The sequence below is a fragment of the Dryobates pubescens genome, chromosome 11 (genome assembly GCF_014839835.1).
Source record: "Dryobates pubescens isolate bDryPub1 chromosome 11, bDryPub1.pri, whole genome shotgun sequence".
In the NCBI taxonomy this organism is placed as follows: domain Eukaryota; kingdom Metazoa; phylum Chordata; class Aves; order Piciformes; family Picidae; genus Dryobates; species Dryobates pubescens.
This window is the reverse complement of record NC_071622.1, coordinates 24,633,950-24,660,672: the sequence shown is the minus strand read 5'-3', so window position 1 is coordinate 24,660,672 and position 26,723 is coordinate 24,633,950. Positions and strand designations below refer to the sequence as shown.

The 26,723-nt window shown below is 40.4% G+C and overlaps 1 protein-coding gene across 4 annotated transcripts in view; it reads left to right on the top strand.

Annotated features, from left to right (window-relative positions):
* The window catches only part of VAV3 (vav guanine nucleotide exchange factor 3), a 187,540-nt gene that overhangs the window by 67,666 nt on the left and 93,151 nt on the right, over positions 1 to 26,723 (top strand). For all 4 annotated transcript variants that reach the window (XM_054165301.1, XM_054165299.1, XM_054165300.1 and 1 more), the window contains exons 3-7: positions 18,048 to 18,106; positions 18,649 to 18,717; positions 21,650 to 21,758; positions 25,000 to 25,092; positions 25,187 to 25,255. In XM_054165301.1, the coding sequence (XP_054021276.1) occupies positions 18,048 to 18,106; positions 18,649 to 18,717; positions 21,650 to 21,758; positions 25,000 to 25,092; positions 25,187 to 25,255 (399 nt within the window). The remainder of the gene's footprint in view (positions 1 to 18,047; positions 18,107 to 18,648; positions 18,718 to 21,649; positions 21,759 to 24,999; positions 25,093 to 25,186; positions 25,256 to 26,723) is intronic.

The following is a 26,723-nucleotide window of genomic DNA, read 5'->3' as shown; positions in this document are numbered from 1 at the left end:
TGCATTTTTAGTACTTTTAAATACTTCAAGTGAATTTGAAGAAATGTTTATTCAAGTTGTTGTCTTATGATGGAATATTCTTAATATGACAGATTTCAATGACTGATTAAGCATGCTAGTGGAGGGAACAGGAGAAATGTGTCAACTGTAAATGATCAGTGTGCCTTCAAAGAAATAAGATTGAAGGGAATAGCTGGTGATGGAAACAGTCGGGTGTTTTAAAAAAATATTCTGATTTTTTTCAAGCCTTTAAAGAAAATGGTAGCAAAACCATGTGCATGGTAGAAGTAGCAGCTGTACACTGCCATCAGTCATCAAACTTTTAACAGCCTTGTGAAATACCAGTTACAAAATATTTGATGCAATGGTGAAACTTGCATTTTAATAGCTTGGGGTGAGGAAGCTGTTTTCAGCTGCTTTGACATAACGTGAAAATCTGACTTGAACTTTGTACTCTACTTTGCACAGGCTCTTTGATCTCAGTGATTAGAGAGAAGGGTGTATATGATGTGGATGGATATCAGAGGTAAAGTTAAGTACCAACATAGAGAACAGGTTAAGAAACAGGGAAGCAGGTAACCCCATGAGTATGTTCCTATTGTGTACATTCTGTGTGACTGATACCAGCTGTTACAAGATGGGTGTTTGTTTCTCTTTCAAGTATAATAACACAGATTTTCTTATTTTTAGATTGATTGTGTTTGAATTAAGTGTCTACATTACACAGAAACAGGGAGGTTCTTGAGTCACGTTATCTAAAACTTCACAGCACTAGGTTTTCCTTGAATTCTACAGTATTCGCCCATTCCCACTCGCCTTTCTATCAGCAGAATTCTTTGTCGTTGTGTTGAGTTCCTGATGGAGCATGAAATGCCCTCCCACGCACAAAGGATGCCAGACAGTGTTTTCATTATGAATTCCATGCTGGAGAGTAATTTTTCACTACTGCAGGGTTGTCAGGTTCTTCCCTTTTACCTGTGTGCCAGAATCAACAAGTAAATGTTGATACTTGTCCTTTCAGCTCTGGGAGCCCTGCACGCTCTTCTAGCAGCGGGCTTTGCCGTTTGCTACCCTGCAACACATGTTGCTATCCCTGTTCTCTGAAAGAAGTTTGCAATTTTTGTGTTACAGAAGTGGGAATCTGAGGATTAATTCCAGTGCCTGTTGATGTCAATAGCTACTCCTTGGCCTCAGAGTTGTGTTTGAGGTCCTGGGTGGGAAAACTCTGTCCAGGTACTGGCAGAAAGAGAAATTTTTGTACTCTGCTTTTGGATATTCTAAGCATAACTGAGCTCAAAGTGGTTTTTATGAGAAAAGTGATGTAATCTGAACATAGCCATAAAGTCCCCTACTAGGAATCCTGCAGTTGATATCTATGAATAACATACAATATTCAGTCATGATTCAAAAAAATAACCATATGAGGGGATCGAGATATCAATTGCTACCAATCAAACCTGAGTATTTCAAATCATATAAAATAATGTCCAGTGTAGCTGTACAGTGGCAAGTAAAGGGTAGTTTATGTAAAATCAAGCAACTGCTGTGAAATACACCAAGGCTGTGTAGTTTGAGACCATTTTAGTAACTCTCTTAGTGCAAAGAAAATCAAGGCTGTGATGAAGCAGAAAGTTGAACATCCTGATGTGTTAGTGTTCGCTCAGGTTTAACAGATTCCAGGAAGATCAGGCAGATATTTGAGACACACCAAAATCAACACAAGAAAGAAACAGTTGTTAGAAGAAATCTCCAGTAAAACTAAATCAGTTCAGATGAGCCTTAGTAGTTTCATGTTTCATTTGATGAGAGAAGTAATACAGCAAAATATGATCACTTTCACTAATGAAGTTACATTAAAACTCCATTACACTGGGGAACATGCCAAGACATTATGGCATTTTTTGGGTAAAGATACTCAGATGGTGGAAGATAAATGGTATAAAACCAAGACTTAACATAAAAACAAATTCTGTATCCTCTGAAATCTAGAATAAAAAAAACAACAACCAAACAATGCAACAACCACCATCAAAAAACCCTTACTGGTTTACTCAAGCTCCCTGTACAGTTGGCTTAGTAGCAGCATTTCTGTGTTTTCAAGTGTTTCAGGGAGATGTTCTGCCTTGGGATGAATGACACTTCAACTCCTTCAAGGTGTGCCTGTGAATGTTGGAAAATGAAACAGAAGATATGGACAGGTTTCAGCTTCTTACTCTGTGGAAATGCTTTGGAAAAAATGATCAAGAAAATACTAGCTTGTTGCAAAACTATTGAAATGCTTGGCATACATGAAGACCATAATTGTTGGATATTATTTCTATTTGTAGGGAGTTAAAGATCAAGCACTCAGGAGCCCCCCTAAAAGCCCCCCTTAAATCATAACAAAAAAATGACTCCTAGCTCCAGAGAACGTAAATCATACTTTGGGGCTAAGTTTTGAGGTAGGCGAATGAGTGGGATTAATAATAATGTAGCTCATCAACCACCTTTTTGAGAAGTCCTTGTCAAGCTATAATGGTTGCTCACATTTGATGAAAATGGTAATAATGATCGTTGTTTCTGACCACATCACAAAGTGGTGAAGATGCCACAAATGTTTGATCATTAATGAAAAATACTCATCCAGGGTGTGCTTGGGATGTTTTGGAAGTACCAGAAGATTTTGAGTCTTTTTTTTCCTTCTTCTTTTCAAATGTGACAAGGTTAATGAGAAAAAGCTAACATAGGAGAATAAAACTGAGTTTCTGACTGCTTTTCTGTGTTTTTAAGATGATCTTCTACAAATGTTAGGTGTATCTGATTATTGTGTTCTGGAGACACTAAAATCATAGCATTGAATTCTGTTAGCCTGCATTTCTTCTTGATGTGGAGGGAATCTTAGAGGAACAGGACAGTTGGAGCTTGAATAGGTTTAACACTTGTTTATTCTTAAAAAGTTTAAAAACATTTCTAAACGGAGAATGAATTCCTTGCACTATCAACATTTTAGTAACCAATGGTGGAACTGACAACGAAACCCAAGTCTTTCTGAGTTTATATAGATTGGTCCAAGTAACACAAATATAAACCATAGATAAAACTAGAAGGCAATTAGGAAGCATCTTGAAGGTGAAGTCTCTGTGAACTTCGAGGAGTTTTACACGCCTCTCTTTCTGTGATAGTGGAATTGCTCACACTCTAAGAAGGTGAGAGAAGAGGTGTGGGTTTTTTTTCTTGTTGTTTGTTTTTCCCCTGCTCTTTTTACTCCCTCTTTTGCAAATCCATGAGGTTTCCCAAGAGGAGAAGCTTGAGTTTTCTTTCACTATAGTGGATAAATGGAATAGTGGGGAAAGAGAAGTACAAATTGTGTAACCTGTTACTGCAAGGATGAGAGCACGTGTTGTTAATTTCTAAGAGAATCCCTCTCCTGCTTTGACCTAGATTCTCCTGCTGCTGCCTGGGTTCTCTGCTTGTTTGCTTTCTCTCTGCTCTAAGATTTTAAGATTCAGTTGACACAGGCATCAAATTATAATATCTCTAGGACCAAATGGGATATGTCTAGTGCAGTTATCTGGGCCTGTTGATCTTTCTGAGATTTCCAGTTACCACATGAATGGGCTCAACATGAGCCTGAAAAGCCTGTTGCAAACAGTGCTCGAATTTCACATCTCATTAAGATGCAAGATTGGGTTTCCCACTGAATTTGGTCCTTGATCTTTGGACTTGTATTTTTGTCATCAGTAGAGCCAATCAAATATTTAAGGTACAGACTGAAGCACAGGGCAGTCACAGCGCTGAAGAATTTGCAATTTTTACATACTTAATGATCCTGTTCCTCTTCTGAATTGTAGGACATTTGTTTTCTGTTGACATTCCCCATGTCTGCTTGTAAGTATTAGATTCTGAGTAAAAAGTACCACCACTGTGTAATGAAGGAGATTTCCTGGGTATGGTGTGGGTTTATTTATTTATTTTTAATTTTCCTGTTTTGTTCCCTTTTACTTCCATTTTATATTTTGGATGTGATGAAGGGAAGAAAGAGAACTTTGTGTCACTGCATAATCTTGACAATGGAAAAGATATATCAGCTTTTTACTTCCCTAGCCAGGAATTAGGTAAACCCAGTGTAGTTGCAGTTTCCTGACTGATTTCCCACAGCTTGGCTAGGTAAGGCTTGATCTGTTCCATAGACCTATGAGCCTTAAGGCTTATGGCAAAGTTACATGAATATCTGTGGCAGTGATTAGTGTTTTACTGTTAACATTTTTTGTAATGGTATATTCTGGCATGGTTGACTGCTCATCCTTTTATAGACCCATGAGAAAAGAATTACTTGTGCAAGTCATGTTCAAGCTTTGCTTTTTCTCCTCTTTTGTATTTATATTAATATTTCTAGGGAGAGAGTTCAGAGTGGCTTGGACCACACTTTATTTCTGATTGTCAAAGTCATATTCAAATCTAGGGTTTTATTTAGCTGTGTGAACTCAAGTATAGTCTTTACAGGATTGGAGGGTTGTTTTCAACACTTGGCTGCTCTTGTATCTGAAGAAATAAGTTTTATTACTGTCAAATGATAGTAAGAGATGAAGGGGCAGAGCAGCTTCGGTTATTGAATTTAAATATAAGCAGGTCAAGGGCAACCCATGTGCTTATTGGCTGTATGGAAATAGTACAAGTTGTCCAGGTTTTTAGGTAATAGGGGACAGCAGGCTGCATAAGGTGCTTTAGTGATAATGTATTCTGTAATCACGGAATGCGTTAAGCTGGGAGGAATCTTTTAAGGGTCATCTAGTCCACCTCCACTACAGTTTGTGAGAACATCTTCAACTAGATCAGGTTGCTCAGAGCCCCTTCCAGTGTGAGCTTGAATGTTTCTAGGAATGGGCATCTACCACCTCTCTGGGCAATCTGATCTATCATTTCACTGTCCTCATGGTTAATTCCACCACACCCCCCCCCCCCCCCCATATGTAGTCTAAATCTACCCTCTTATAATTTAAAATCATTATGCCTTCTCTTATTGCATCAGACCCTGCGAAGAATTTTGTCCTCATCTGTCTTCCACGCTGCAATAAAGTCTTCCTGAGGGTCCCAAAGCTGGACACAGTACTCCAGGTGGAGTGGAGGGGGAGAATCACCTCCCTCAACCTCTTAGCCACGGCTCTCTTGATGCAGCCCGGGATGTAATTTGCTTTCTGGGCTACTAGTACGCTTTGCTGGCTCACGTTCAGCTTTTCATCCACTGGCACCCCCAAGTCCTTCTTTGCAGGGATACTCTCAATCCCTTTGTCCACCAGCCTCTGTTGATCCCAAGGACTGAACTGGTGCAGCACCCTGAACATAGCTTTGCCGAACATCATGAGGTTCAAACAGGGGCCACTTCTTGAGCCTGTCCAGGTCCTCTTTCTGGATGGCATCCTGTCCCTCAGGTATTTCAAATTAATTAGCATGCAAAAAGCAGAAAAATGCACTTTACTACCTTCCTCTGGATTTAAGGCATGCATTTTCATGATTTGCTTGTTGATTCTGTGTTTACTGTAAGAGTATTCATTCAGCACTTTAATATGTATCTTATCACTTACAGTGTTGGACCTTTATGCTCCTTCCCAGTTTTAACTAGCCTCTATATCTTTTTCTTTTGCTATATATTAGCTAGTTTGGGTCTGTATGAAGCAACCCATTTGATGTATCTCAGTTCTACTTGTCTACTCAAGAGTTTAATGAAAGCTACGTAAGAATCTTCTGTAAAGAAGACAGAAAAAGGTCTGTCTTGAAACAAGCTATATGAGGTTATATAGAAGATACACTCTGATGTTTATTCAAAAGTAATACTGAACCTAGTACCCTGTTTAGAATGAGAGATGATTTTGTATAGGATCGAAAACCATTCAGTTTCTTATTGGTCTCTTCTGGAAGAGTTCTGATTACAACCAATTTACCTTAATTAGTATGGTACTTGTAAACTGTGTTCTTCCTAACATTCAGTGTTGTTCCTCTGTCTGGCAACAGACCGACACAAGCAACACTACAAATTGCCTAGAAGAGGTTTTATTCTAGCATTGTTATTTGCTTTTCTTACTGTTTCCTGCAGTGCACTTTGAATCTTAGCTGACTGCACCTTGATAGTAATCAAAGACTAGGAGGCAGAGAAGCAAAAACCAAGAAAAATACTGTTAAGAAGTGAGCAACTTGAAAGTTACCAAGTCCCTGTGTTGCTTGGCAGATACCTTTTTATTAGTATACATTCATGATGAGAACAGCAATTCAATTAACCTGATAGATCTGGTTCTATCTCCCTCAAATGACTTTGTGTGTTGACTGCAAAAGGTGTGGGAGCCTGTTGTTTGTAAAGCATGGCCTCTTCTGGTAGCCTATTCATGTCTAGGACAGAGAATAGTTTTCAGCATTTCTCATGTTATCTGGGTGCATCTCCTTGCCCACAGCTAATCTTGGGTTTCTTCACTCCTAAGCCTCTTCTGAGACACTGGTGGGACTAAATAGCACTCTGGATATTGTGGTTGGTTTGGGCATGCCATGTAGAATTGGAATGCCCACCTTGGTTCATTGAAAATGCTTATAAACCCTATAAAGTAAGAGTGAGGTATAGTTCTGTGTACTTTAAGAGGCAATATTAATGTCAAAAGTTATTACTTCTCCTTTGCTTCTTTTCTCATGCCAGTGTGCATATTGGTATCTTAAGAAATCTCTGTCTCTCTGTGTATCAAGTCTCCCATGTGGTCTGTGACATGACCATGCTAATGGCTGTGTTAGCACAGCTAAGACAGTAGTAATCCAAAGTGCAAGGCAGAAACAAGTGGGTGAGGAGTACAAGGCAGAGGGCATAAATTTCTGAAGTCAGTAGTGCTGGTGAAATCTCAAGAGACATCATAATGCTACATATAAGTGATAGGTATCAGTGGTATCTGCATCTGAAATACATAGCATGATCCTTATCACATACTTGAAGACCTCAGTCTTCTCTGAAATCTCCAGACAGGTGAAAATTGGCGAGCAAGTCCCTGTCTGAAAGACATCTCATATGACTCACTTAGCATTGTCGGATATAAAGAAATTTGATTCCTTTCTGCAGTTCAGGTCTGGGGCTGCAGTTCTTAGATTAGTATCAGACATATTGGCTGCCCAGCAACTTCAGATATTGATGCAACAGAAGAATAAAGTGTTTTTCAAATTACTACTGAAAGCTTTTTTTTTTGTTGTTGGGTTTTTTCCTTGTGAGAGGAAAAAAAACAGTGCCTACCCTTGTCCTCCCTGCTGTATGAGAACATCCATGAATAGGCCCCCCTCCCTCCCAAACGACAGGAAGAGTTAAAGCAAATATTGTTTTCCTCAATGAGAGACAGCATCATATCACTGAGAAAAGTGTGTTTAAGATTTTCAGTGTTCTTCTATTTTGTATTTTGTGGAGGTGAAGGACTTGGAACAGGACAGATCAGAGACATAGATTTACAAGATCTGATCCTGACTCTTGGGGTTTGTAGTTGTGGTGGTGTTTGTGTTTTGTTTTGGGTTGTTTTTTTTTTTTAATAATATGGGCATAACACCTGTGTTATGCCTGGTAGGGAGGTGAGGAGTTTTTGATCCTCTGCAATTACTGTGTTCAAATACTTTTGCTTTGCTTGTATTCAAATACTTTTGAACATTGTTAATGGGTGGCTGGCTTAGGAAGAAACATTGACCTAAATAGATGCATATTTTAGATAAAAATGAAAATTTTAAAAAACCCCTAAATTTAAAATGAACTACTTTTAAGTGTCTTGTTTGTCTTTTCTGTCTTCTAACTGATCTGTCAGATGGCAAGCTCTCTGAGACCTGACTGGCTTAATTTGGTCATATGCGGTGTAAAGGCAGCATCAGTATGGGTACAAAGGAGGATATGATGTCTATCAGATACTGACTAGCTCAGAAGTGATATTTTGTATTGCAAATACTAAAAAAGAGAAAAGATATAGAGAGGAATGTCACTTTCCCATGGTTGTGCAGTACTTCTAAAGGGGAAAGATCTATACATAGATAACATAAGCTGCAAGCAGCTGCATATTCAAGTGAACATAACAAGAGACTTAATTAAGCAGTAGCAAATAAGCTTATCAGGTTAGTTGCTCTCATTCATTTTGTAATTTTTGGAATAAGTATACAACTCAGGGAGAATGAGATGCAAATCTCATTAATAACTGTAGGTTTGTTTGTTCATTTTTCAATCTAAGTGAACCAATGATTAGGGAGAAACCCAAACTGCTCCTCATGTTTCTAGAATAGAAGCTGATGGTATTGCCATTTTCATTGCAAGATGCCTTCTTAAATACAGGGTTGGTTTTCTTTTTGGTCGTTTCAAAGGCAAGTGCAATGCTTTTTGGATGGACTGATCCAATCCTATGTCTCTTCTGTACAGAAGACAATTCTTCAGAGTTCGAGGCTTGAAAGACAGCCTTGAGTGAGCTGAAGGGTAATTGCATCAACGAGAACAGCTCACTTCCCTTTGTATTGCCCACCATATCTGAGATTAAGGAGGCTTACAGTGTGCTTTTACCCCTAATAAACCCTTAATCCTTATCTTCAGTGATTGTGTACTGGAGTAAATTCAGTTCATGGTTCAAGTATGACTTGGTGTAATTCAGTAAAGCTACACTTCAGTTTATATAGTCAATGGTTAAAGGAACTTCAGAAAAGGGAGAAGTGTGGCAGTGACTGTTTCACTCAAGACAGGAAGAGAAAGATCTTCCTCTGCTTTTAGCAGATGAGAGGAAGAAAGTCATTGTGTGGTCTTCTCTGAATATTGTTTTTGCCAATATCAAAATTGACAAGGAATCATTTTAAATATTGAAGTAAAAGAAACAGAGGGAATGAAGAAGCCACAGGTCACTTAAACTCCAGGATGCATACCTAAAACAGTATTTGAGGTTCAATCAATAATGAATATGAGAGCATTTGTTTCCTTCCAAAACATTTGTATGCTAATTTTAAACATTCAAGGTCAAGAACACCCATATTTTATACACAGTATTTGAACTGGAGGTTGCAGTTTAGAGAATTTGCTTGTTCTTTCCAAAGGTGAAAAATATTTTTTTGAAGTCTGTTGTAGAACAGTGGCAATAGAAAAGCAAAAACATATAGCACTGATTTCTGTCCATATAATTAAGATTATATTAGAATGTTCTGTTTAAATGCAGGAAAAAGCTGTTCTCTCCTTAACTGTTTAGTCTTATGACCCATATAAAATATGGTAAAAAGATGGTGGCATCACTAATAACAGTGTTTACAAAGCATGGAAAGTGAGCACTTTATCAAAGCTGAATAGAGTTTGAAGATGCTGTTTGTAAGTGTAAGTCATCCTCATAACTTTTACGAAGGGAACTGGATTGATTTAATAGCAGCTAGGTTTTGCAGCCCTGTCCTAGGCATATCCTTTTTATATTCCTTTGCCCTCCATGCAAACCTGAAATGTAATAAATGGACTAGAAGGGACAAAATCCTGTTTCACTGTGTCTTTCACAGGGATGATATGCTTGAAGGCAGTCTGCACTTAGGCTGTTAGCTGCAGTGTTCAAGTGTTCTCTTTATATCACAGTAGTGATTGAAGTTGGTGATTCTTTAAGCAGTATCTTAAAAAAATCTCAACCCAACCCAACCCCCAGAACTAACCACCCTGAAAGCATAGTGAACGCTGAAAGGTATTCATAGAACCAAACCCACGAGCTGCAGACAGGAAGCAGCTGCTAAAACTCCCTCCTCCTGTGCTTGTGTCGGGCAAAAAGAACCAAGAGACTAACGACCGTTCTGCTGCTTGTGCAATTGGGACTTTTTCAGTTCCTTGTAAGACCAGAGCTGCCCAGGGAACCTCTCATGCTTCTGGACTAGCAACTGTAGTCATGTCATTTATCTGAAGTTTGAAAAGATGAGATTTTTAAGTGCAACTTTTGGTTAATGTCTATTCACTTGTGTCCATACTTGGATATTTATTGTTAAAGACTTGCAGACTTGCTGGCTGTGCTCATTGTAGTCCTGATAATACTGTATTAAGCTTTTCAGCTTTGTGGAGAGTGTTCAGTTTTGCTTCTCTTTCACTCCTTGTTTTGTTTGGTTGTTGGGTTTTTTTGGTGGTTTGTTTTTTTGTTTTGTTGTTGGTGATTTCTCCCCCCTGCCTTCTGCCAGTGTCATCATTCCAGTTCAGGAGTTTTCTTAATCAGGGGTATTGGTCCCTATAAAAGAGATAATGTTAAAAATGGTCAGTGTACGAAAGAGGCGGCAGAATAGTTTGGTTAGTGTGAGGCTCAACCTGGCCCTTGTTGTTGCTGGAAACTACATTTATGCTCTTATTTTAACCACTGCCCTAGAGAAAACTGCTGTAGGTGCTTTGTCTGTAATATAAACATAACACAGCAAGTGTCCCTTGGTCTAGTTTAGAAATGTGGAAAAAAACCCCAAACCAAACATTGTAACTATTCAGTTTTGGATATTTCTTACTTAATGTCAGATGTGTTATTTTTACTAAAAGGCCCGGCCTTAACCTATCTTTTTGGACATCAGATCCTCTGTCCTCTTATGTCTTCCAGACTGTTAATTATGTTCTGTTTCTCTGGCTCTGGTTGCTGGTGCCGAGCTGCCGCCATGCCGTTCTCGATCTCACCTCTCCTTACAAGGCTTTGGAGAAAATGTTGCATCTCTTTTAGTTGTTGATTCCCCAAGGCTTTTGAAGTCCCAGCAGTTTGCATCTGTGTCGTTAGCTTATCTACAGACAGAAAGAGGCGACACCCAGGAGGGTTGGTTTTTTTTTTTCCTGCCGTGGCTGTTTTTTTGTTAGAGGTGTTTTTGGGTTGTGGTTTTGTTTTGGTTTTTTTTGGGTGTCTGGAGAAAGACTTTCCTGCCACTTTATTATGAAGACGTTGTAGAGACACTAAAGAAAATGGGTACGAGATGGGACTTTCCTAGGGCAATGCATGTATGGTATGGAGGTTTGCATGGCATGAGCCAGCCAGGCTTCCCCCCCCCAGCGCTATGTCAGTACGTCCAGGGGTCTTCTCACAGCTGTGAGCTGGTGCTCTGTGTTCAAAGGAAACAGACATGACTACCAGACCCAGTTTTTACAGCAGTCATGTTACACTTGCTTCCTCTGCATACAGGCCTTTGGTACCTGGTTTAAAACGGTTTTCTGGAGTTGCTGTCAGGTCACAAAAGCTTAGCTTGAGGTTGTCCATTTCTCTGCCGTAGTTCCCTGGGACAGTTGGGAAATATTCCTTGCTTCTGCTATTCCAGTGCTAAGTTTTAAAGGGAAAGAAGGATGCAGTAGTCTTCAGGTTTTTCCTGAGGACGTAGTTCAGTGGAAATGAAAGAATGGAATGATGCCGGAGTCAGGTAAGCTGGAGGTGATGTCAGTGAGAAAACAGGCAGCATCCCGCAGCTGGTGATTAGCCCTGTGGAAAGCAAATCTGTCTTCCCTTTGTTCCTTTGGATTTCAGCTATCAGTGCTCACTTGAAGCTTGGATTTTAGTGTTTGAATGTGCCCCAAATCAGTATTGTGATATCTGTGAAGCTTTGTGTAATCAAAATGAGGCTATTACATTTTTATCTGCTTGCTGGAGATCTGCAGACTGTCGTGTTTCAAAGGAAAACTGATGTGGGTGCCAAGACACTAAGTTGTCTTTCACATGTTTCTGTCTGTATGACTTCAACACTTCAATTTCTGCCATAGCAGTATGTAGTAGAGGCATATTTGCATAGTTAGCATTTGAAATTTGCAGTTTGCCTTCAAGGGTCTGTTAGAGATGCATTGTGTGAAGTCAAGGGGTTTGTATTTAGACCAGTCACCCCGCTCCCCGCCCCCCCCCCCCCCCCCCCCCCTTTTTTTTTTTAATAAGCTTTCATTCATTCAACTTACTTGAAAAAAATCCTCACCCCTGATTAAACCCAATACAAACCAACACAGAGTACTGACATGATACCAGAACAAGGCAGATGGAATGAAAATGTTCAATTTCACCCTTTACTTGGAATAATATGAGAGGCTGAGGGAGCTGGGGTTGCTTAGCCTGGAGAAGAGGAGACTCAGGGGTGACCTTATTGCTCTCTACAACTACCTGAAGGGAGGTTGTAGACAGACGGATGTTGGTCTCTTCTCCCAGGCAAGCAGTACCAGAACAAGAGGACACAGTCTCAGGCTGCGCCAGGGGAGGTTCAGGCTGGATGTTAGAAAAAAGTTCTATACAGAAAGAGTGATTGCACATTGGAATGGGCTGCCTGGGGAGGTGGTGGAGTCGCCATCACTGGAGGTTTTTAGGAGAAGACTTGACGGGGTGCTTGGTGCCGTGGGTTAGTTGCTTGGGCGGTGTTGGATTGGTTGATGGGTTGGACGCGATGATCTTGAAGGTCTCTTCCAACCTGGTTTATTCTATGTATTCTATTCTATGTATGTATTAGGTCAGCAGCTGTGTAATCACTCTGGAGTTTTCTGGCTATAGGTCGTTTTTCACATCTGTCAGCTAAGTGAAATGCAAATGTAAATTTAGCAGTTCCTAGAGGTGTTTTGGTTAAAAAGTTAATGATGGTGATGTTATCGTGCTAAGATATGTTTCCTTCATCTCCTTCTCTTCTGTACCAAATGAAGTATTGATCCAAGACTGTCCAGGTCCTGGTTAACTGTACAGTAGCAAATGCTCTTTATAGAAGTATAATACTTAGATACTTCACACTGCGATACATGAAAGTCAGCCTACCAAACAGAACTATTCCAAAGTCAGTATCTAAGGGGGCATGTTAGGCATGTAATTAGAGAGCTAAAGTTTTCTTGAATGTAAGAGTGCTTGAGATCACTCTTGCAATCTAGACACTGGAGTGCAGACAGAGTGTAGTGAAGGAGGTTATTTGCTTTCTGAGGGATTAATTTGACTTTATAATTGAAGCTTGTTATTTATTTATTGTGTCCCCCCAAATTTGACAAAGTTAAGCATGACCTGTTTGGGAAGAAACCCTTGCCAACATATGAAAAAGTAGCATGTGAAAAAGTAACTTGATGTTAGAAATATTTTTTATGGGCAAATAACTGCTTTATATTATTCTAATCTGTTTCTATGCCTGCTAGATAAATTCACTTCAAGGTGGGGAGTGAAGCTGAGTTTTCAGCCAAATGCAACATTTAAATGCTAAGTTAGAGGCTCAGATTTTGAAAAAAGACTTGACATGTAACATGGTTGTGAATCTTAGTCTTTTCCTGTCTTAGGAAAACATGTCCTGGTTTAAGGTCATAGAGGAAAACAACTGCTTTGAAGGTCTAACCCATAAGTGAGTCCTTCCAGGTTTTACTGGTAAAAGCAATGAAACTTGCTATCCTCACTTGCTGATCACTTCTTGTTTTCACTTTGGGTAAACTTCAGAAATATAAATATGGGCCGAATAGAATAGAATTAACCAGGTTGGAAGTGACCTTTGAGATCATTGCGTCCAACCTATCATCCAACACCATCTAATCAACTAAACCATGGCACCAAGCGCCCCATCCAGTCTCTTCTTAAACACTTCCAGTGCTGGTGACTCCACCACCTCCCTGGGCAGCCCATTCCAATGGCCAATCACTCTTTCTATGAAGAACTTCTTCCTAACATTCAGCCTAAATCTCCCCTGGTGCAGCTTGAGACTGTGTCCTCTTGTTCTGGTGCTGGTTGCCTGGGAGAAGAGACCAACTCCCACCTGTCTACAGCCTCCCTTCAGGTAGTTGTAGACAGCAATAAGGTCTCCCCTGAGCCTCCTCTTCTCCAGGCTTAGCAACCCCAGCTCCCTCAGCCTCTCCTCATGGGGCTTGTGCTCCAAACCCCTCACCAGCTTTGTTGCCCTTCTCTGAACTGGTTCCACAACTCAATATCTTTCCTAAACTGAGGGGCCCAGAACTGGACACAGTACTCAAGGTGTGGCCTAACCAGTGCTGAGTACAGGGCACAATGACTTCCCTGCTCCTGCTGGCCACACTATTTCTGATGCAGACCAGCATGCCATTGGCTTGCTTGGCCACCTGAGCACACTGCTGGCTCATGTTCAGCCTACTATCAGCCAGTACCCCCAGGTCCCTTTCTGGCTGCCCACTCTCCAACGACTCTGACCCCAGCCTGTAGCACTGCATGAAGTTGTTGTGGCCAATGTGTAGAACCCGGCACTTAGATGTGTTAAATCTCACGCCCTTGGACTCTGCCCATCTGTCCAGCCTGTCCAGGTCCCTCTGCGGAGCTCTCCTATCACAGTAGTATCACAGTATAACCAAGGTTGGAAGAGACCCCAAGGATCCTACCCTCTAACAGATCAACACCTGCCCCCAGTTGTCTGCAAACTTACTGATGATGGACTCAATTCCCTCATCCAGATCATCAGTAAAGATATTGAATGGGATGGGACCCAGCACTGATTCCTCTGGGGACGCCACTAGTGACTGGCTGCCAGCTGGATATGGCACCATTCACCACCACTCCCTGGGCTTGGCCCTCCCGCCAGTTCCTGGCCCAGTACAGAGTGCTGCTGTCCAAGCCACAAGCTGACAGCTTGACCAGGAGTTTGCTGTGGTGGACAGTGTCAAAGGCCTTGCCGAAGTCCAGGTAGACTACATCCACAGCCTTCCCCACATCCACCAGGAGGGTCACCTGATCATAGAAGGAGATCAATAGCAAAGAAATGTTACCTGTTTGGGGAGAGTGAGTTGTAAAATAGTTTACTTCTGTTTCTTCTAAAAGTGGAAAAGTACTTTAGAAATGTACTTTGCCTGTTCTTGAACTAAATGATTTTTAGGTTCTTCTTTTATAAGAAACAAAATACTTAAAAAGACACATTTTAAACTTGGACACATCACTGCTATGGAAAGTAGTCAAACAGTCCCTCTAGTCTACTGATGCTGTAAGTATGCATAGGAATATTGGGTGTGATTCACTGAAGGCTATGGCTACAGGGAATTAAAAAATAATGTTTTGACAAGGGCTATGAAAGTGCTTACATAAACTGGAGCAAGTGGAGTGAAACAATAAATACCAAGCCAGAAAAAAAAAAAAATCTGCTGTTAGAGTAGTTCATGAAGTAAAAAGTTAATGTGTAGTGTGGGACTGTTGCTCTGGGCAGCTGTACCTGAAACATGAATGAGCAGCATGGCCACTCCCGGGGGCACAGGCTGAGGTTCGCTTTCTCGTGCAGGGCTGGAGATTTGAATTTTGAGGCCTAGTTTTCATAGACTGGCTATATTCTGAAAAACAAACTTGCGTGTTCACATCTTGAAGCAACTCTGGCTTTGATGTGACTTCTGAAGACTTGCCTAACCGTTCTCTGGTGGCATTAGGCAGTGTGAAGAAGCTATGTGAAGGTGGGGCAGCCTTTTATACCTGAAAGTCTTGCTAAGGTCTTGCAATTTCAGGTTTGCTGCAGGAGAGTTAGGGAGTTACTGAGTTTTTCAGTATGAAGGGATGTAGTCATTTTGAATATAAACATTTGGGTTTTTTTCATATGTTGTAGCTAGCCAGAACATAGTTATGAAACTTCTGCTAAGTTCAGGGGAACCTTAGAATCATAGAATCAATAAGGTTGGAAAAGACCTGAGAGATCATCAAGTCCAACCTGTCACCCACCACCTCATGACTAGCTAATCCATGGCTTCAAGTGTCACGTCCATTCCCCTCTTGAACACCTCCAGGGATGGTGACTCCACCACCTCCCTGGGCAGCACATTCCAATGGCCACCAACTCTTTCTGTCAAGAACTTTCTCCTCGCCTCAAGCCTGAACTTCTCTGGGTGCAGCTTGAGACTGTCCTCTTGTTCTGGTGCTGGTTACCTGGGAGAAGAGACCAGCCCCCACCTGGCTACAAGCTCTACCTGGGCACACTGCTGGCTCATGTTCAGCTAGCTGTCAACCAGTACCCCAGCAGCCTGGCTGTTCTCCAGCCACTCCAGATCTAACAGCATCCTTAAACGTATCTCACGTTGCCTCCCCCCTTTTCCAAAGGCAATGCATCCTCTTTTTCCCCCCTTAATTCCTTCAAGAGCTGCTTGCCCATACAGGCTGGTCACCTTCCCCGACAGCTCCTCTTTCAGCATGTGGGCACAGCCTGTTCCTGTGCCTTCAAGAGCTTCTGTTTGAAATAGGTCCAACTGCCCTGGACCCCTTTGTTCTTGAGGGCTGCTACCCAGGGTGCTTTGCAAATAAGTTGCTTAAATGAGCTGAAGTTTGCCCTATGAGTCCAAAGTAAGGGTTCTGTTACTGCTCTTCCTTATTTCCCTGCATGTTGACAACTCCACTATCTCATGGTTGCTGCACCCTAGATAGCTTCCTACCATCACATCTCCCACCAACTCTTCTCTATTTGAGAACAGCAGGTCAAGCAGGGCCTGACCCCTGGTTGGCTCACTTAACAGCTGCATCAAGAAGTTGTCCTCCATATGCTCTAGGAACCTTCTGGACTGCCTCCTCTCAGCTAAGTTCCCAGCAGATGTTTGGCAGGCATGTCACTGGAAGTATGGCAATTCACACAGAGTGTCATTTTGCCTGTGTGCTTTTTTCTTTTAAATAAGGCTTGCTGATGTGATAGTGCTCAAAATAAAATCATAGAAAAAGTCAGGGTTGGAAGGGACCACAAGAATCATCTAGTTCCAACCCCGCTGCCATGGGCAGGGACACCTCACACTAGATCAGGCTGGCCAGAGCCTTATCCAGCCTGGTCTTAAACACCTCCAGGGATGGGGCCTCAACCACCTCCCTGAACATCCCATTCCAGGATTTTACCACTCTCATGGTGAAGAACTTCTTCCTCATGTCCAGTCTGAATCTCCCCTCTTCCAGCTTCATTCCATTCCCCCTAGTCCTATCACTACCTGATACCCTAAGAAGTCCCTCCCCAGCCTTCTTGTAGGCCCCCTTCAGATACTGGAAGGCCACAATTAGGTCACCTCGGAGTCTCCTCTTCTCCAGACTGAACAGCCCCAACTCTTTCAGTCTGTCCTCATAGGAGAGGTGCTCCAGCCCTCTGCTCATCCTCGTGGCCCTTCTCTGGACATGTTCCAGCACGTTCTCTTGTAATAGGGGCTCCAGATCTGGACGCAGTACTCCAGGTGGGGTCTCACCAGAGCTGAGTAGAGGGGAGGAATCACCTCCCTTGACCTGCTGGCCAGGATCTGATTGGCTTTCCAGGCTGCAAGTGCACATTGAGAGCTCATGTTGAGCTTCTCGTCCACCAGCACCTCCCCAGTCCCTCTCCTCAGGGCTGCTTTCCAGCCAGTCATTGCCCAGCCTGTATTTGTGCCTGGAGTATTTGTGACCGATAGAACATGCTAGGCAGAGTACCAGTTCATCTTGCATTATTACTGCTGGGAGCACAACTTCATGTATGTGTCCATATGTGTATGTATTCTACCGTCCCTAATGTTCCCAGTGTCGTCTTATATGACCTTGTGCACTTACAGGAGATATTTGCTTAAAATGAGATATTCTAGGCTGCTGCCGTCTTCTGAAAAAATAAACTAAGCCTATGGGCTCAAATGTTCGGCTTCTTTACCTGTTTCTTTCCTTTACAAGCGGGTCCTGACGAGGTGGCTTTCTGCTGCTCTGGTATTTGTCTCCCTCTTCTGGCCACTTGCGGGAAAAGCGCAACACTTTAGGGTTCTCTTTCTGGAGCTAGGATAAAACAAAACAAACTTCAGAAAATAAAATCTTCACAGCAGTCTGTAAGATTAAGTTCGGTTACAATTGCAAATTGAATCTCCAGTTGGTGACGTGCGTGACTTAATTTTAAATCCACTTAATCTGTTTTTTACTACTGCTGAAACTTGTAAATAAGAGATTTTTTTTTTTTTTCCCCCTCTTTTCCTCTGTGTGTGCTCCCAACACATTCTCCAGTACAAGAGTACTGACAGCCAGCTCATGGGAAATCTGTGGATGTTTGGTGCACTCAGTGTTTTGCACAGCCATATATTGTGCCTGTTTATATAATCTGATGTGAAATAGCGTTGGTGATAATTAAATGATAAAGAACAAAATAGTTTTTTTTTTTTCTTCTGTTCTACAGCTAATCATGGTGTCTGTTTCTTTCTTCTCCAGGTGATAGAAACCCTTTCAAAACTTTCTCGCACTCCCATTGCATTGGGCACAGGAATAAGGTATGTTAATGCCCTAGTGAAGAGTGGAAACAATGACTTGTGTGATGCTCCTTGGAAAAGTTGTTAGAGGCAGTATTGGCATTATCCCCCAGTAAGAACTTCTGTGTTTTCAAATTAAATTACCCTGTGAACAGCTATCCAGAGCTCCAAAGGTTATCTTCTGGTACACTTACTGAGGTGCCTGAGCTGCATTTACTTCTGCTAAAACACAAGCTGAACAAATGAGCAGTTAATATCACACATGGTTTGGAAGTCAGGCTGATGCAGTGCTGATCTGCATAAAGAAAAATGGCTTTTCTCTATTTCTCTCTTCCGAAAATCAGTAAAACTACCAAGTTTGTGAGAATCTCACTTTCAAAAAGAAACCAAAAAAACCCCAACTGTGCTTAACTTTGTGAACTATAGTTGTGCTCATCAAAGAGGGCAATGTACAAACGCATTAATATAGAGTAATCTGGGGGAAAGCTTTAGAAACCAAACAAAACCCTACTATGTGACTGTATAGTGCTATCTATAATACATGCTATTTTGTCTTTCCATAGGCCCTTCCCTACAGAAGAAAGTGTTGATGATGATGATGATGTCTACAAAGCTCTTCCTGATTTAATAGAGTATGTTGTAATCCTTAGTTAAAGATATTGGCTTTCAGTTGCATGCTTTAATGAAAATGGAATACTTATTTAAGAGGTGTTCACAGGACATGGTTTAATAGCCATAATGGTGTTAGGTCAGTGGTTAGACTTGTTGGAGGTCTTTTCCAATCAAAACAATTCTATGATTCTGTGATTATGCTGAATGAGGAAGACTTAAAACAGTTTATCTGAATGACTGTAATATGCTTATACATGTAAGGAAGCATATTTCATAGAGTGTGTTGGTGGCAAAGTAAATCATGAATGTGTTTTCAAAGTGTCTGTACTATGAGAATGCTTTCATAGAATTCTAATATCAGTGGTGAGGGATCCAAGGAAGCTGTTTTGAACTTGCAAAGAAGTGCATTTTTGGATCATAATTCAAGTGGATCATTTCCTTCAAGTCAAAGAAATTCTTCTTACCACTCCAAATAAATCTTTACCAGACTTATTTGCTTTGAGATAGAAGACAGACAGACATGAACATACTATATAGTATCAAATGTTAGACACTGGCTTTATTTTGCAGACTGGTGAGATAAATACAGGTGAGCATAATAAATTATTGAAATGAATGACTCTTGTGTCCTACAGCTAGGATCTCTCAAGATCTGTAAGGATCATGTTAGACAAGAGCTAGGATCAGAACTCGCTGTCTCAAAGCTTGAAGTTCACTAGCATTCATCTGGCTCTGTCTTGGCTCTGACCACATTCTGTGTTTCTTGCAATGTGGAAGTAGCAGCTGTTCACACAGTGGATTTGGTTTTTTTTGTTTGTTTTTATTGCCTATAAAGAAGGGAAACCCCAGCTGGTTGACACTGCTCAATTTATCACCTTCCCTGCAAAGCTTATTCTTGTTTCCTGCAGTTGAGTGACTGCCTCAGAGATAGCTGGTTTTCACTCTGTGTAGCTGAATGTGCAGAAGGTAGGACACAGACTGGCTCTGAGATGGCAGATGTACAAATTCAGTACTGGGAGACACTCTGTCTTTATGTTCTCCCTGCCCCACTTTATTTTTAAAAAAAGATAAATTATACCAACAAAATTGAGATTTGTAGCCCTGGTTTTCCATCAAATTACAGATATTCTTCACTGAAACGTGATAGTTCTATGCCGTTTCACTTGAGGAAGCAATTCAACAAGTACTGTCTTCACAGGAAGCAAATGTACCAGTGAAAGGTGCAAACGGCCTCATTTTTCAGTTCCTCAATTAGTAAGCGTATTTGATTCAAATTAATTTAATTGCCCCAAGTGCAAATGCTAGCTAAAGAATTTAGAATGAATTGAAGGCTTTCCATCATAAAGACATATATTAGTTAAATAAAGACTTGTACTAGTTAAATGTTTCTATTCTTGCTCTACCTTTTTGCCAGCCTTCATTCCCTGGAGCATGTGTGGTGAAATGAGTGTGCCTGTGCTGCATCTGACACAGCTGATAGTGGTTCATGTGAAATAGTAGCAGAGCATCCTCAGTGTGCAAAGGGAGATGTTAAACTAACCTGGAGCACCTGAGCTTTCTAGCTCACCAAGGGGCATAGTATCTGTTGGAAAATGAAGGGATGTGAGGAATTTTTTATCTTCTGTAGAATCCCTCAAACACTTTAAAATAATTCCATTTGTTCACAGTTCTCATGCTTTCTTGCTTCATCCTTCTGATGTCTTCAATTTTAAAAAACCAAAACAACAAAATCCCCCAAAGCAACAACAAAAATAACCAAAGAAAACCAACAAAGTGAACCAAAACCAACTCCCCCTCCCCCCCCTTATTCAGTGAGAAATGAAAAATCCACCTGGTTTCTATATATGGTCCTGACTATAGACTAAATGATTCTGTCTGGCATTTCCCAGTAGACCATGTGGCAGCTGTTTTGGTAGCAATTCTCTTCAATTTTGATTTCTTTGCAATCATTAGCCTCTGCCAATAGAGCTTGAGTACTGATGATCCAGTAGTTCCTTCCTAGTTCCAGTGGACTGATTCTCAATTTGTTTTTCTACTCTGAAGGAGTTTCAGTGTTACCTCTCAACAATAAAAATATCAAAATTATCAGCACATCTGGTCAAGCCTCTATGTTGTTATGACTGGACCTTTTCCTTTGTAGACATAGCTTAAGAAATGATTAAAAGTGGTATTATCAGCTTAATGGTCCTACTGCAAAGTAGGCAAAACTCCAACAGGACTGACTCTAATGAAGCTGAAATAGCTTAGAGTAGAGCTGATCATTTGCTGTGCTGAATTCTTTCTATAGGCTCAGTAATAGGAAGACATGTCTTGTGCATGCTCTACTTTTAGTGGTCTGATTTTCAGTTTGAAAGGCTGATTTAGTAATTTAATTTTTTTGGGGTGCAGCTGAAAGCTGCCATGAGATGATCAAGATACTTAGAGTGTGGAGGTGCAGACTCTCAGTTACTGGTTGCTACACTAGTCTCCAGTGTATTTTACCCCAGGTAATCCTTTCTTAAGGCAGGAGAGAGACCTGTGCCAGTCTCTCACATCCCAGTGCAGTAGAATGTCAAGCAACAAGGAGAGGCCTTTTGGCTGGCTGTTGGGGGGAAAAGGGGTAAATAGAAGAGAGTGGCTGGACAGTACCTTGTGACAGAACTGTCCTGACAAGCTGTTCTTGGTGCCTGCTTTAGTTCTTGTGTGGTTTTAAATGCATAGAGCCTTCAGTGTTGTGTTGGGTTTGTACTCTTGTCTTTTAAATTCGTTGAGGAAAACGAATGGGGTTAGTTTTCCAGAAGAGTTCCTTTCATTAAATAGTTCTAATAATCTGTTTATTTACTCTAGAATTTTTTTCCTATGAGGAGTGGTCCCTTGCAGACCTGATGGTAATTTGCCTGTGCTGCACAGATTTTTTTTTTTTTTTGGTGTTGTTTTGTTTTTTCCCCCTTTTCACTTGTGTTTTCCTTCCAGTGAAACTGGTGTTGATGAAGATGAGGAGTTGTATGATTGTGTCTATGGAGAAGATGAAGGTGGGGAGGTTTATGAAGACCTAATGAAAGATGAAGCAGCCCAGCAACCTGTATGTGTTCCAGTTCCTAGCTGTTTTTAAACCATAACAGTTATATATTTTTTTAAAGTTAATATTTCTGAAATAAAAATCTTTATAGCTAGCATCTGAAGAGCTTAATCTTACAACTTATTGTCATTTTCTTGCTTGATTGACTGGTTTTGTTTTTATTTTTTTGACACCTGTATAGGACAATATAGCAATAATGCTCCAGCTTGATTTTGTTTATCTCCTAAAATTTAGATTGTTCAATGAAAGCCAAATTAAAAATTGAGTTGAAAAACCAGTTTGGTATGTAATGAAGTCACACTCACTTGCAGACAGGATGTTTTAAAAAACTGTTTCAAATCATAGGAAATCTTTTCTGTCTTGTTGTGAGTTTTTATTTTCTGCTGAATTTCAAAATATGTTAAGTTTCAGATTCACATAATGAATGTGGGTGGCTTTTTTTCCTTTCTTCAACTGTAATAGCTGGCAATCTTTGGCAGTTGGTAGTGTGTAAACTTGCTCTGATTCTTTCTGTCCTGTTGCAGACATCACTGTCATTTACCTGTATTTCTATCAAATGAGTACTACAGCACTGAGAACTCTCACATTCTAATTTTAGTTGCATTTTAACCTAGGTACTTCAGGTGGAACAGACTTTGCATTTGCTTCTTACAAAAAGCAAACAAAAATGGAAAAATGTGGTATGGCAAAATACACCCCCCCACACTCCTCCCCCTCAACTTGTAGTGACTGGAGACACTACAGTTATTTTGCCATGACAGCTTTCTTGAATGTGGTAACTGTTTCTGGTTTATGATAATTCCTCTTGGCATGATGTTTCTGTGCAGCTCTTTCTTTTGAATCCTACTTGAGAATTCTTGCGTGTGGCAGTGCTAGCACAGCACAATGTTCAAGTAGGTTTTCATAAGGACCTAGTACTTTTTTAAAGTCTCCAATAGCAGCCACAATGCTTTGCATGTCCCTCTTCCTTGATTTATTATCATTACCTCGCAAAGTAAACTGCTTCATTAAATTTTCTCTGGCAGTAGCTTGTGGGAATGCCAGCGACGAGCAGTGTGAGCAATCTGGCAGTGCAGGCCTAGAGCCTGACATGGTGGTAGGCCATGCTCAGCATAAGTGCAGAGCCAGCTACCACTATGCCAAAACAGTGCTGTGCCTGCAGCACTGTAACTAAAACAAGACGCTGGTAGCTAGAAACATAGCAAGTTATCTTGGAACAACAGGACATGCACCTGCATCAACAAACCTCGCATGTCATCAGTAGTTGGACCAATAATCTATAATAGTGTGATGTGTGGTCACTCATAGGGAACCAATGAGTCCATGCCAACAAGGCACACCAAGGTTATATAAATTGTAGCAGTTTCCTTGCTATGCACTTCTTTTCCTGCCTGTCCTATCTCCTCTCCTTCCATGCTTTACTGTAAAAAACACCCCCACACACATTTTGCAGATGGATGTAAATTTCCACTGGGTTTAGTGACTACTGTATTGGTGCAGATACTGCAAGCAACTTGAGCAGTATTGAGCTCTTAAAAGTTAAAGTGGAAAATAAGTAAAAGCTTGAATCATGTAAAATTCTCATACTTTATTGAGATTAATGAACTATGTTTAACTGTGACAATGCCTACTTCCCTCTGCCAAAGAATTTGGGAATAAGTGATAGATCTGGAGATAAGGCTGATCATCAGATGATGATGTTTCTACTGATAATGACAGAATGTAGTTTTGCAAAATTATTACTTCTGTCTGCAGCTGGCACTGTAATGTTTGTTGTGGGAAAATAACTGCAACAACTGGGTTTTAAAAGAATAGTTCCTGTGCTAGTAGATAAGAGTGAGAAGCCAAGTTCCAGTTTTAAGAGCTGCTTGTAGAATCACATGGGGAGAAATGGAGAGAAGGGTGAAGAAGATATATCAAACCAGCAAACAGAAGTGTGTACCATGAGGAAGCTTTGTGTGCCTGTATGATTTGCAGCTGGATATCTAGTTTAGGTGGCAGGAGTACATTTTCCACTTTTCACAGGTGGAAAATTGATATCCTAGGGGCTCCATGGAGCTCAGGGACAGTTTAAGTGCCATTTGTTATTTCTACGGTGTGCTTAGCAAGTCTGTCAAGTAAGCTGATAGCAGAGAGAAGGGAGCAGGAGGAGTCTAGCTGTTGGACAACTAATAGCTAATTGTTAAATATCATTCTAGAAGTTTTCCTGTTGCTGGAGGAGAAGTCTTTGTTAATGCAGAAAAATACTTCAGCTTTTGAAAGGAACTGTAGTACAAAATTTCTAGACCGGACTCCCCCCTGTAGTGTGTTTACATGTAGTGTGAAAGGATGTTAAAAACTGATATATCACATCCTTCTGAAGCTTATTTATTACTATTGCTTGTCAAGCCACTGTTTATTGTTGCTTTTGGAGAAAAAAAATTGGTTCAATTATTGCCTTTAATTGTGAGAGCCATATCCAAGAGCTGACCAGTATGTCTCCAGATGTTGCAAGTCTTGCTTGATGTGAATGCTTCCACACCTTCTTCTGGGTATTTACTTTTCCACTTGAAATCAGATTTGAAAGTTACTGAAGCTATAATGCTATAACTCTGAGCTTCAGGAAGAGTGCTTGTAAACAATTTTTATAGAGTCCTATGCTGGTAATTACTCCAATTTCATGTGATTCTGGTGTCTTGGATATTAAAATCCCAGGGTCTCATGAAAGTCAGGATCAGAATTTAGAGGTCACTGTACTTCCAGGTTTGAGGACATATTCACATTGTGTCTGAAGAGAAAGTTTCCCTTGAGAACTAAAGGGGAAGGGCTGTAAATAAGTGCAGGGATTAGGCTGAATCCTGTATTTATGGCAATGCAAAGTTACTTACATGATTTAACCCTGTTAAATTTAATGGGGTTATTAACTGCTGAGTATTTTAAAATAAGATTTCTCAGTCTGGATGTAAATGAAATGTGACCTTGTATTTCAGCTTCTGAAGAACATGCGGAGAGTTCAGTGTTTTATGTCTAAACATTAACTTTTCATAATATTACTTTGATGCTGAATTTTAGTAAAACTCTTTAAGTCATCAGCTAATTGAACATTAAAATATTCATGGTTATTGCTGTCATCTTTGGAGGCTGCAGTACTTGGAAAATTTCAGGAAGCAGTTATCCTAATTGCTTAATTCTAAACAAATAAATACATTTGTTATCCATTAGGTGCCTGTTAATGACTTTAAACTTGACTCCATTGTAATTGCAGAAATACACTGAAAATGACATAAGAAGCTGTTGTCTTGCTGAAATAAAGCAAACTGAAGAGAAATACACTGAAACTCTGGAGTCGATAGAGAAAGTAAGATACTACTTATAAAACTGTAATGTGTATTTTTATAACAATCTAGAAAATAGACTAGATAAGTATGTACTTTTTTTTTTTCCTCTTGCAGTTTTTCATGGTGCCATTGAAAAGGTTTCTGTCAGCATCAGAGTTTGATACTGTCTTCATCAACATTCCTGTAAGTAATTGTGTATTTAGGAACAGGTAGAAGATTCATAGCTGGTTATGATGTATTTGTGTTGTATGTTGCTGCACAGAGTGAATATTTGAAACATGGTGCACAGTGCATTTATGTAGATGTTAGGGTAGCTGACAAAAAAGGATATGCTCACCATTTCCCCCCTCTCCCCCACATGAGGGAATAGGATAAGAGGGATACTATTATTGTGTCAGATTTTGAATGATTATAACCTCAATTTATCTTTGACCCTTAGAAGCTAATAATGTTAGAGAAGGTGGGTTATCATAGTATAATAGTAATCTTAGTTATCGTAGCTATCTTCCAACATGCTGATACTTGAGCCAGCACTAAAAGTTGTGACTTAAGAGTTGCCTGCCACTGTATGCTGAGTGGTGCTTTCATGAGGATTTCAATAGCTACTCTGTGATCCCTCAATCTGATCCCTTTGATTTTGAAAACTAATTTTTATTCTATTTTACAAGAATATTTCTTATTGTAAATAAGACCCTACCTAAGTTACCCTAAATCTCTTTCCTAAGACTCTGTGTGCCAAGGCATGTTGACTTAGGTGCATTACAAGACCTAAAACTGGTCAACCTGAATCACTGTACAGGAGAATGAAAGGGCTTACACCCTGTAAGCACCAACTGAGAGGTCAGCCTACTAACTACTTGTTAAAGAAATGTAAGGTCATGAGATAAGAGGAGTAAAAAAAAGAAAGCCTGTCTATTTGAAACGAGGAAGATGGGAAGTACACTGGTACATTTAGATTGTTTTTCTTTGCTTTCTGTTATTAAAATTCAGTATTCTGTTGTTACAAGGTGGTGCTTATTTTTGACTCCAGCAATGTTTCATAGGTACCAAAAAAGATTAGAAGAAATATAGGGCCTGCTTGTCTGCAAATGCTTTGTCTACTCAGACTTCATTTCTGCAGCAGTTCCTCAGCAGGAAGGCTGGAGGGCAGTGGAAGCTTGTTTTAAACTAAAAATAGCTGTTGCATAGAGCTCTACAGCAAACTCTGGTGTGGAGAGCAGCTGCAGCATTCTCAGGATGGATTTGCCTCTGTTCAAGGGTTGTGATGAAGGATTCATGCTTTAGAGTAATACTATATTAATTGTATAGAATCTAAAAGGTGCTTGCAGGAAAAACCCTCTATTAATGCCAACATATATCTTATTTTTAAGAACAAATCCCCCAACAACCCAAAGCATCCACCCTGAATTACTCGCCAGTCTAGAAAGAGTGCCTTTCATTAGGGCTCAGATTTCGAAGTTCTGCCCTACAAAATACATCTATGGTTCTACATTCCTGTGGGTATCTGTGTACATATATGTCTATATATTTGTGTATATATGCATTTGTATGTGCATTTCTTATGTGCACAGAGATACATTTGTATGTACACCTGTGCGTGCATGGGAATTGAGATGGGTTGACAGAGGGGGCTGGAAATACATGTAGCAGC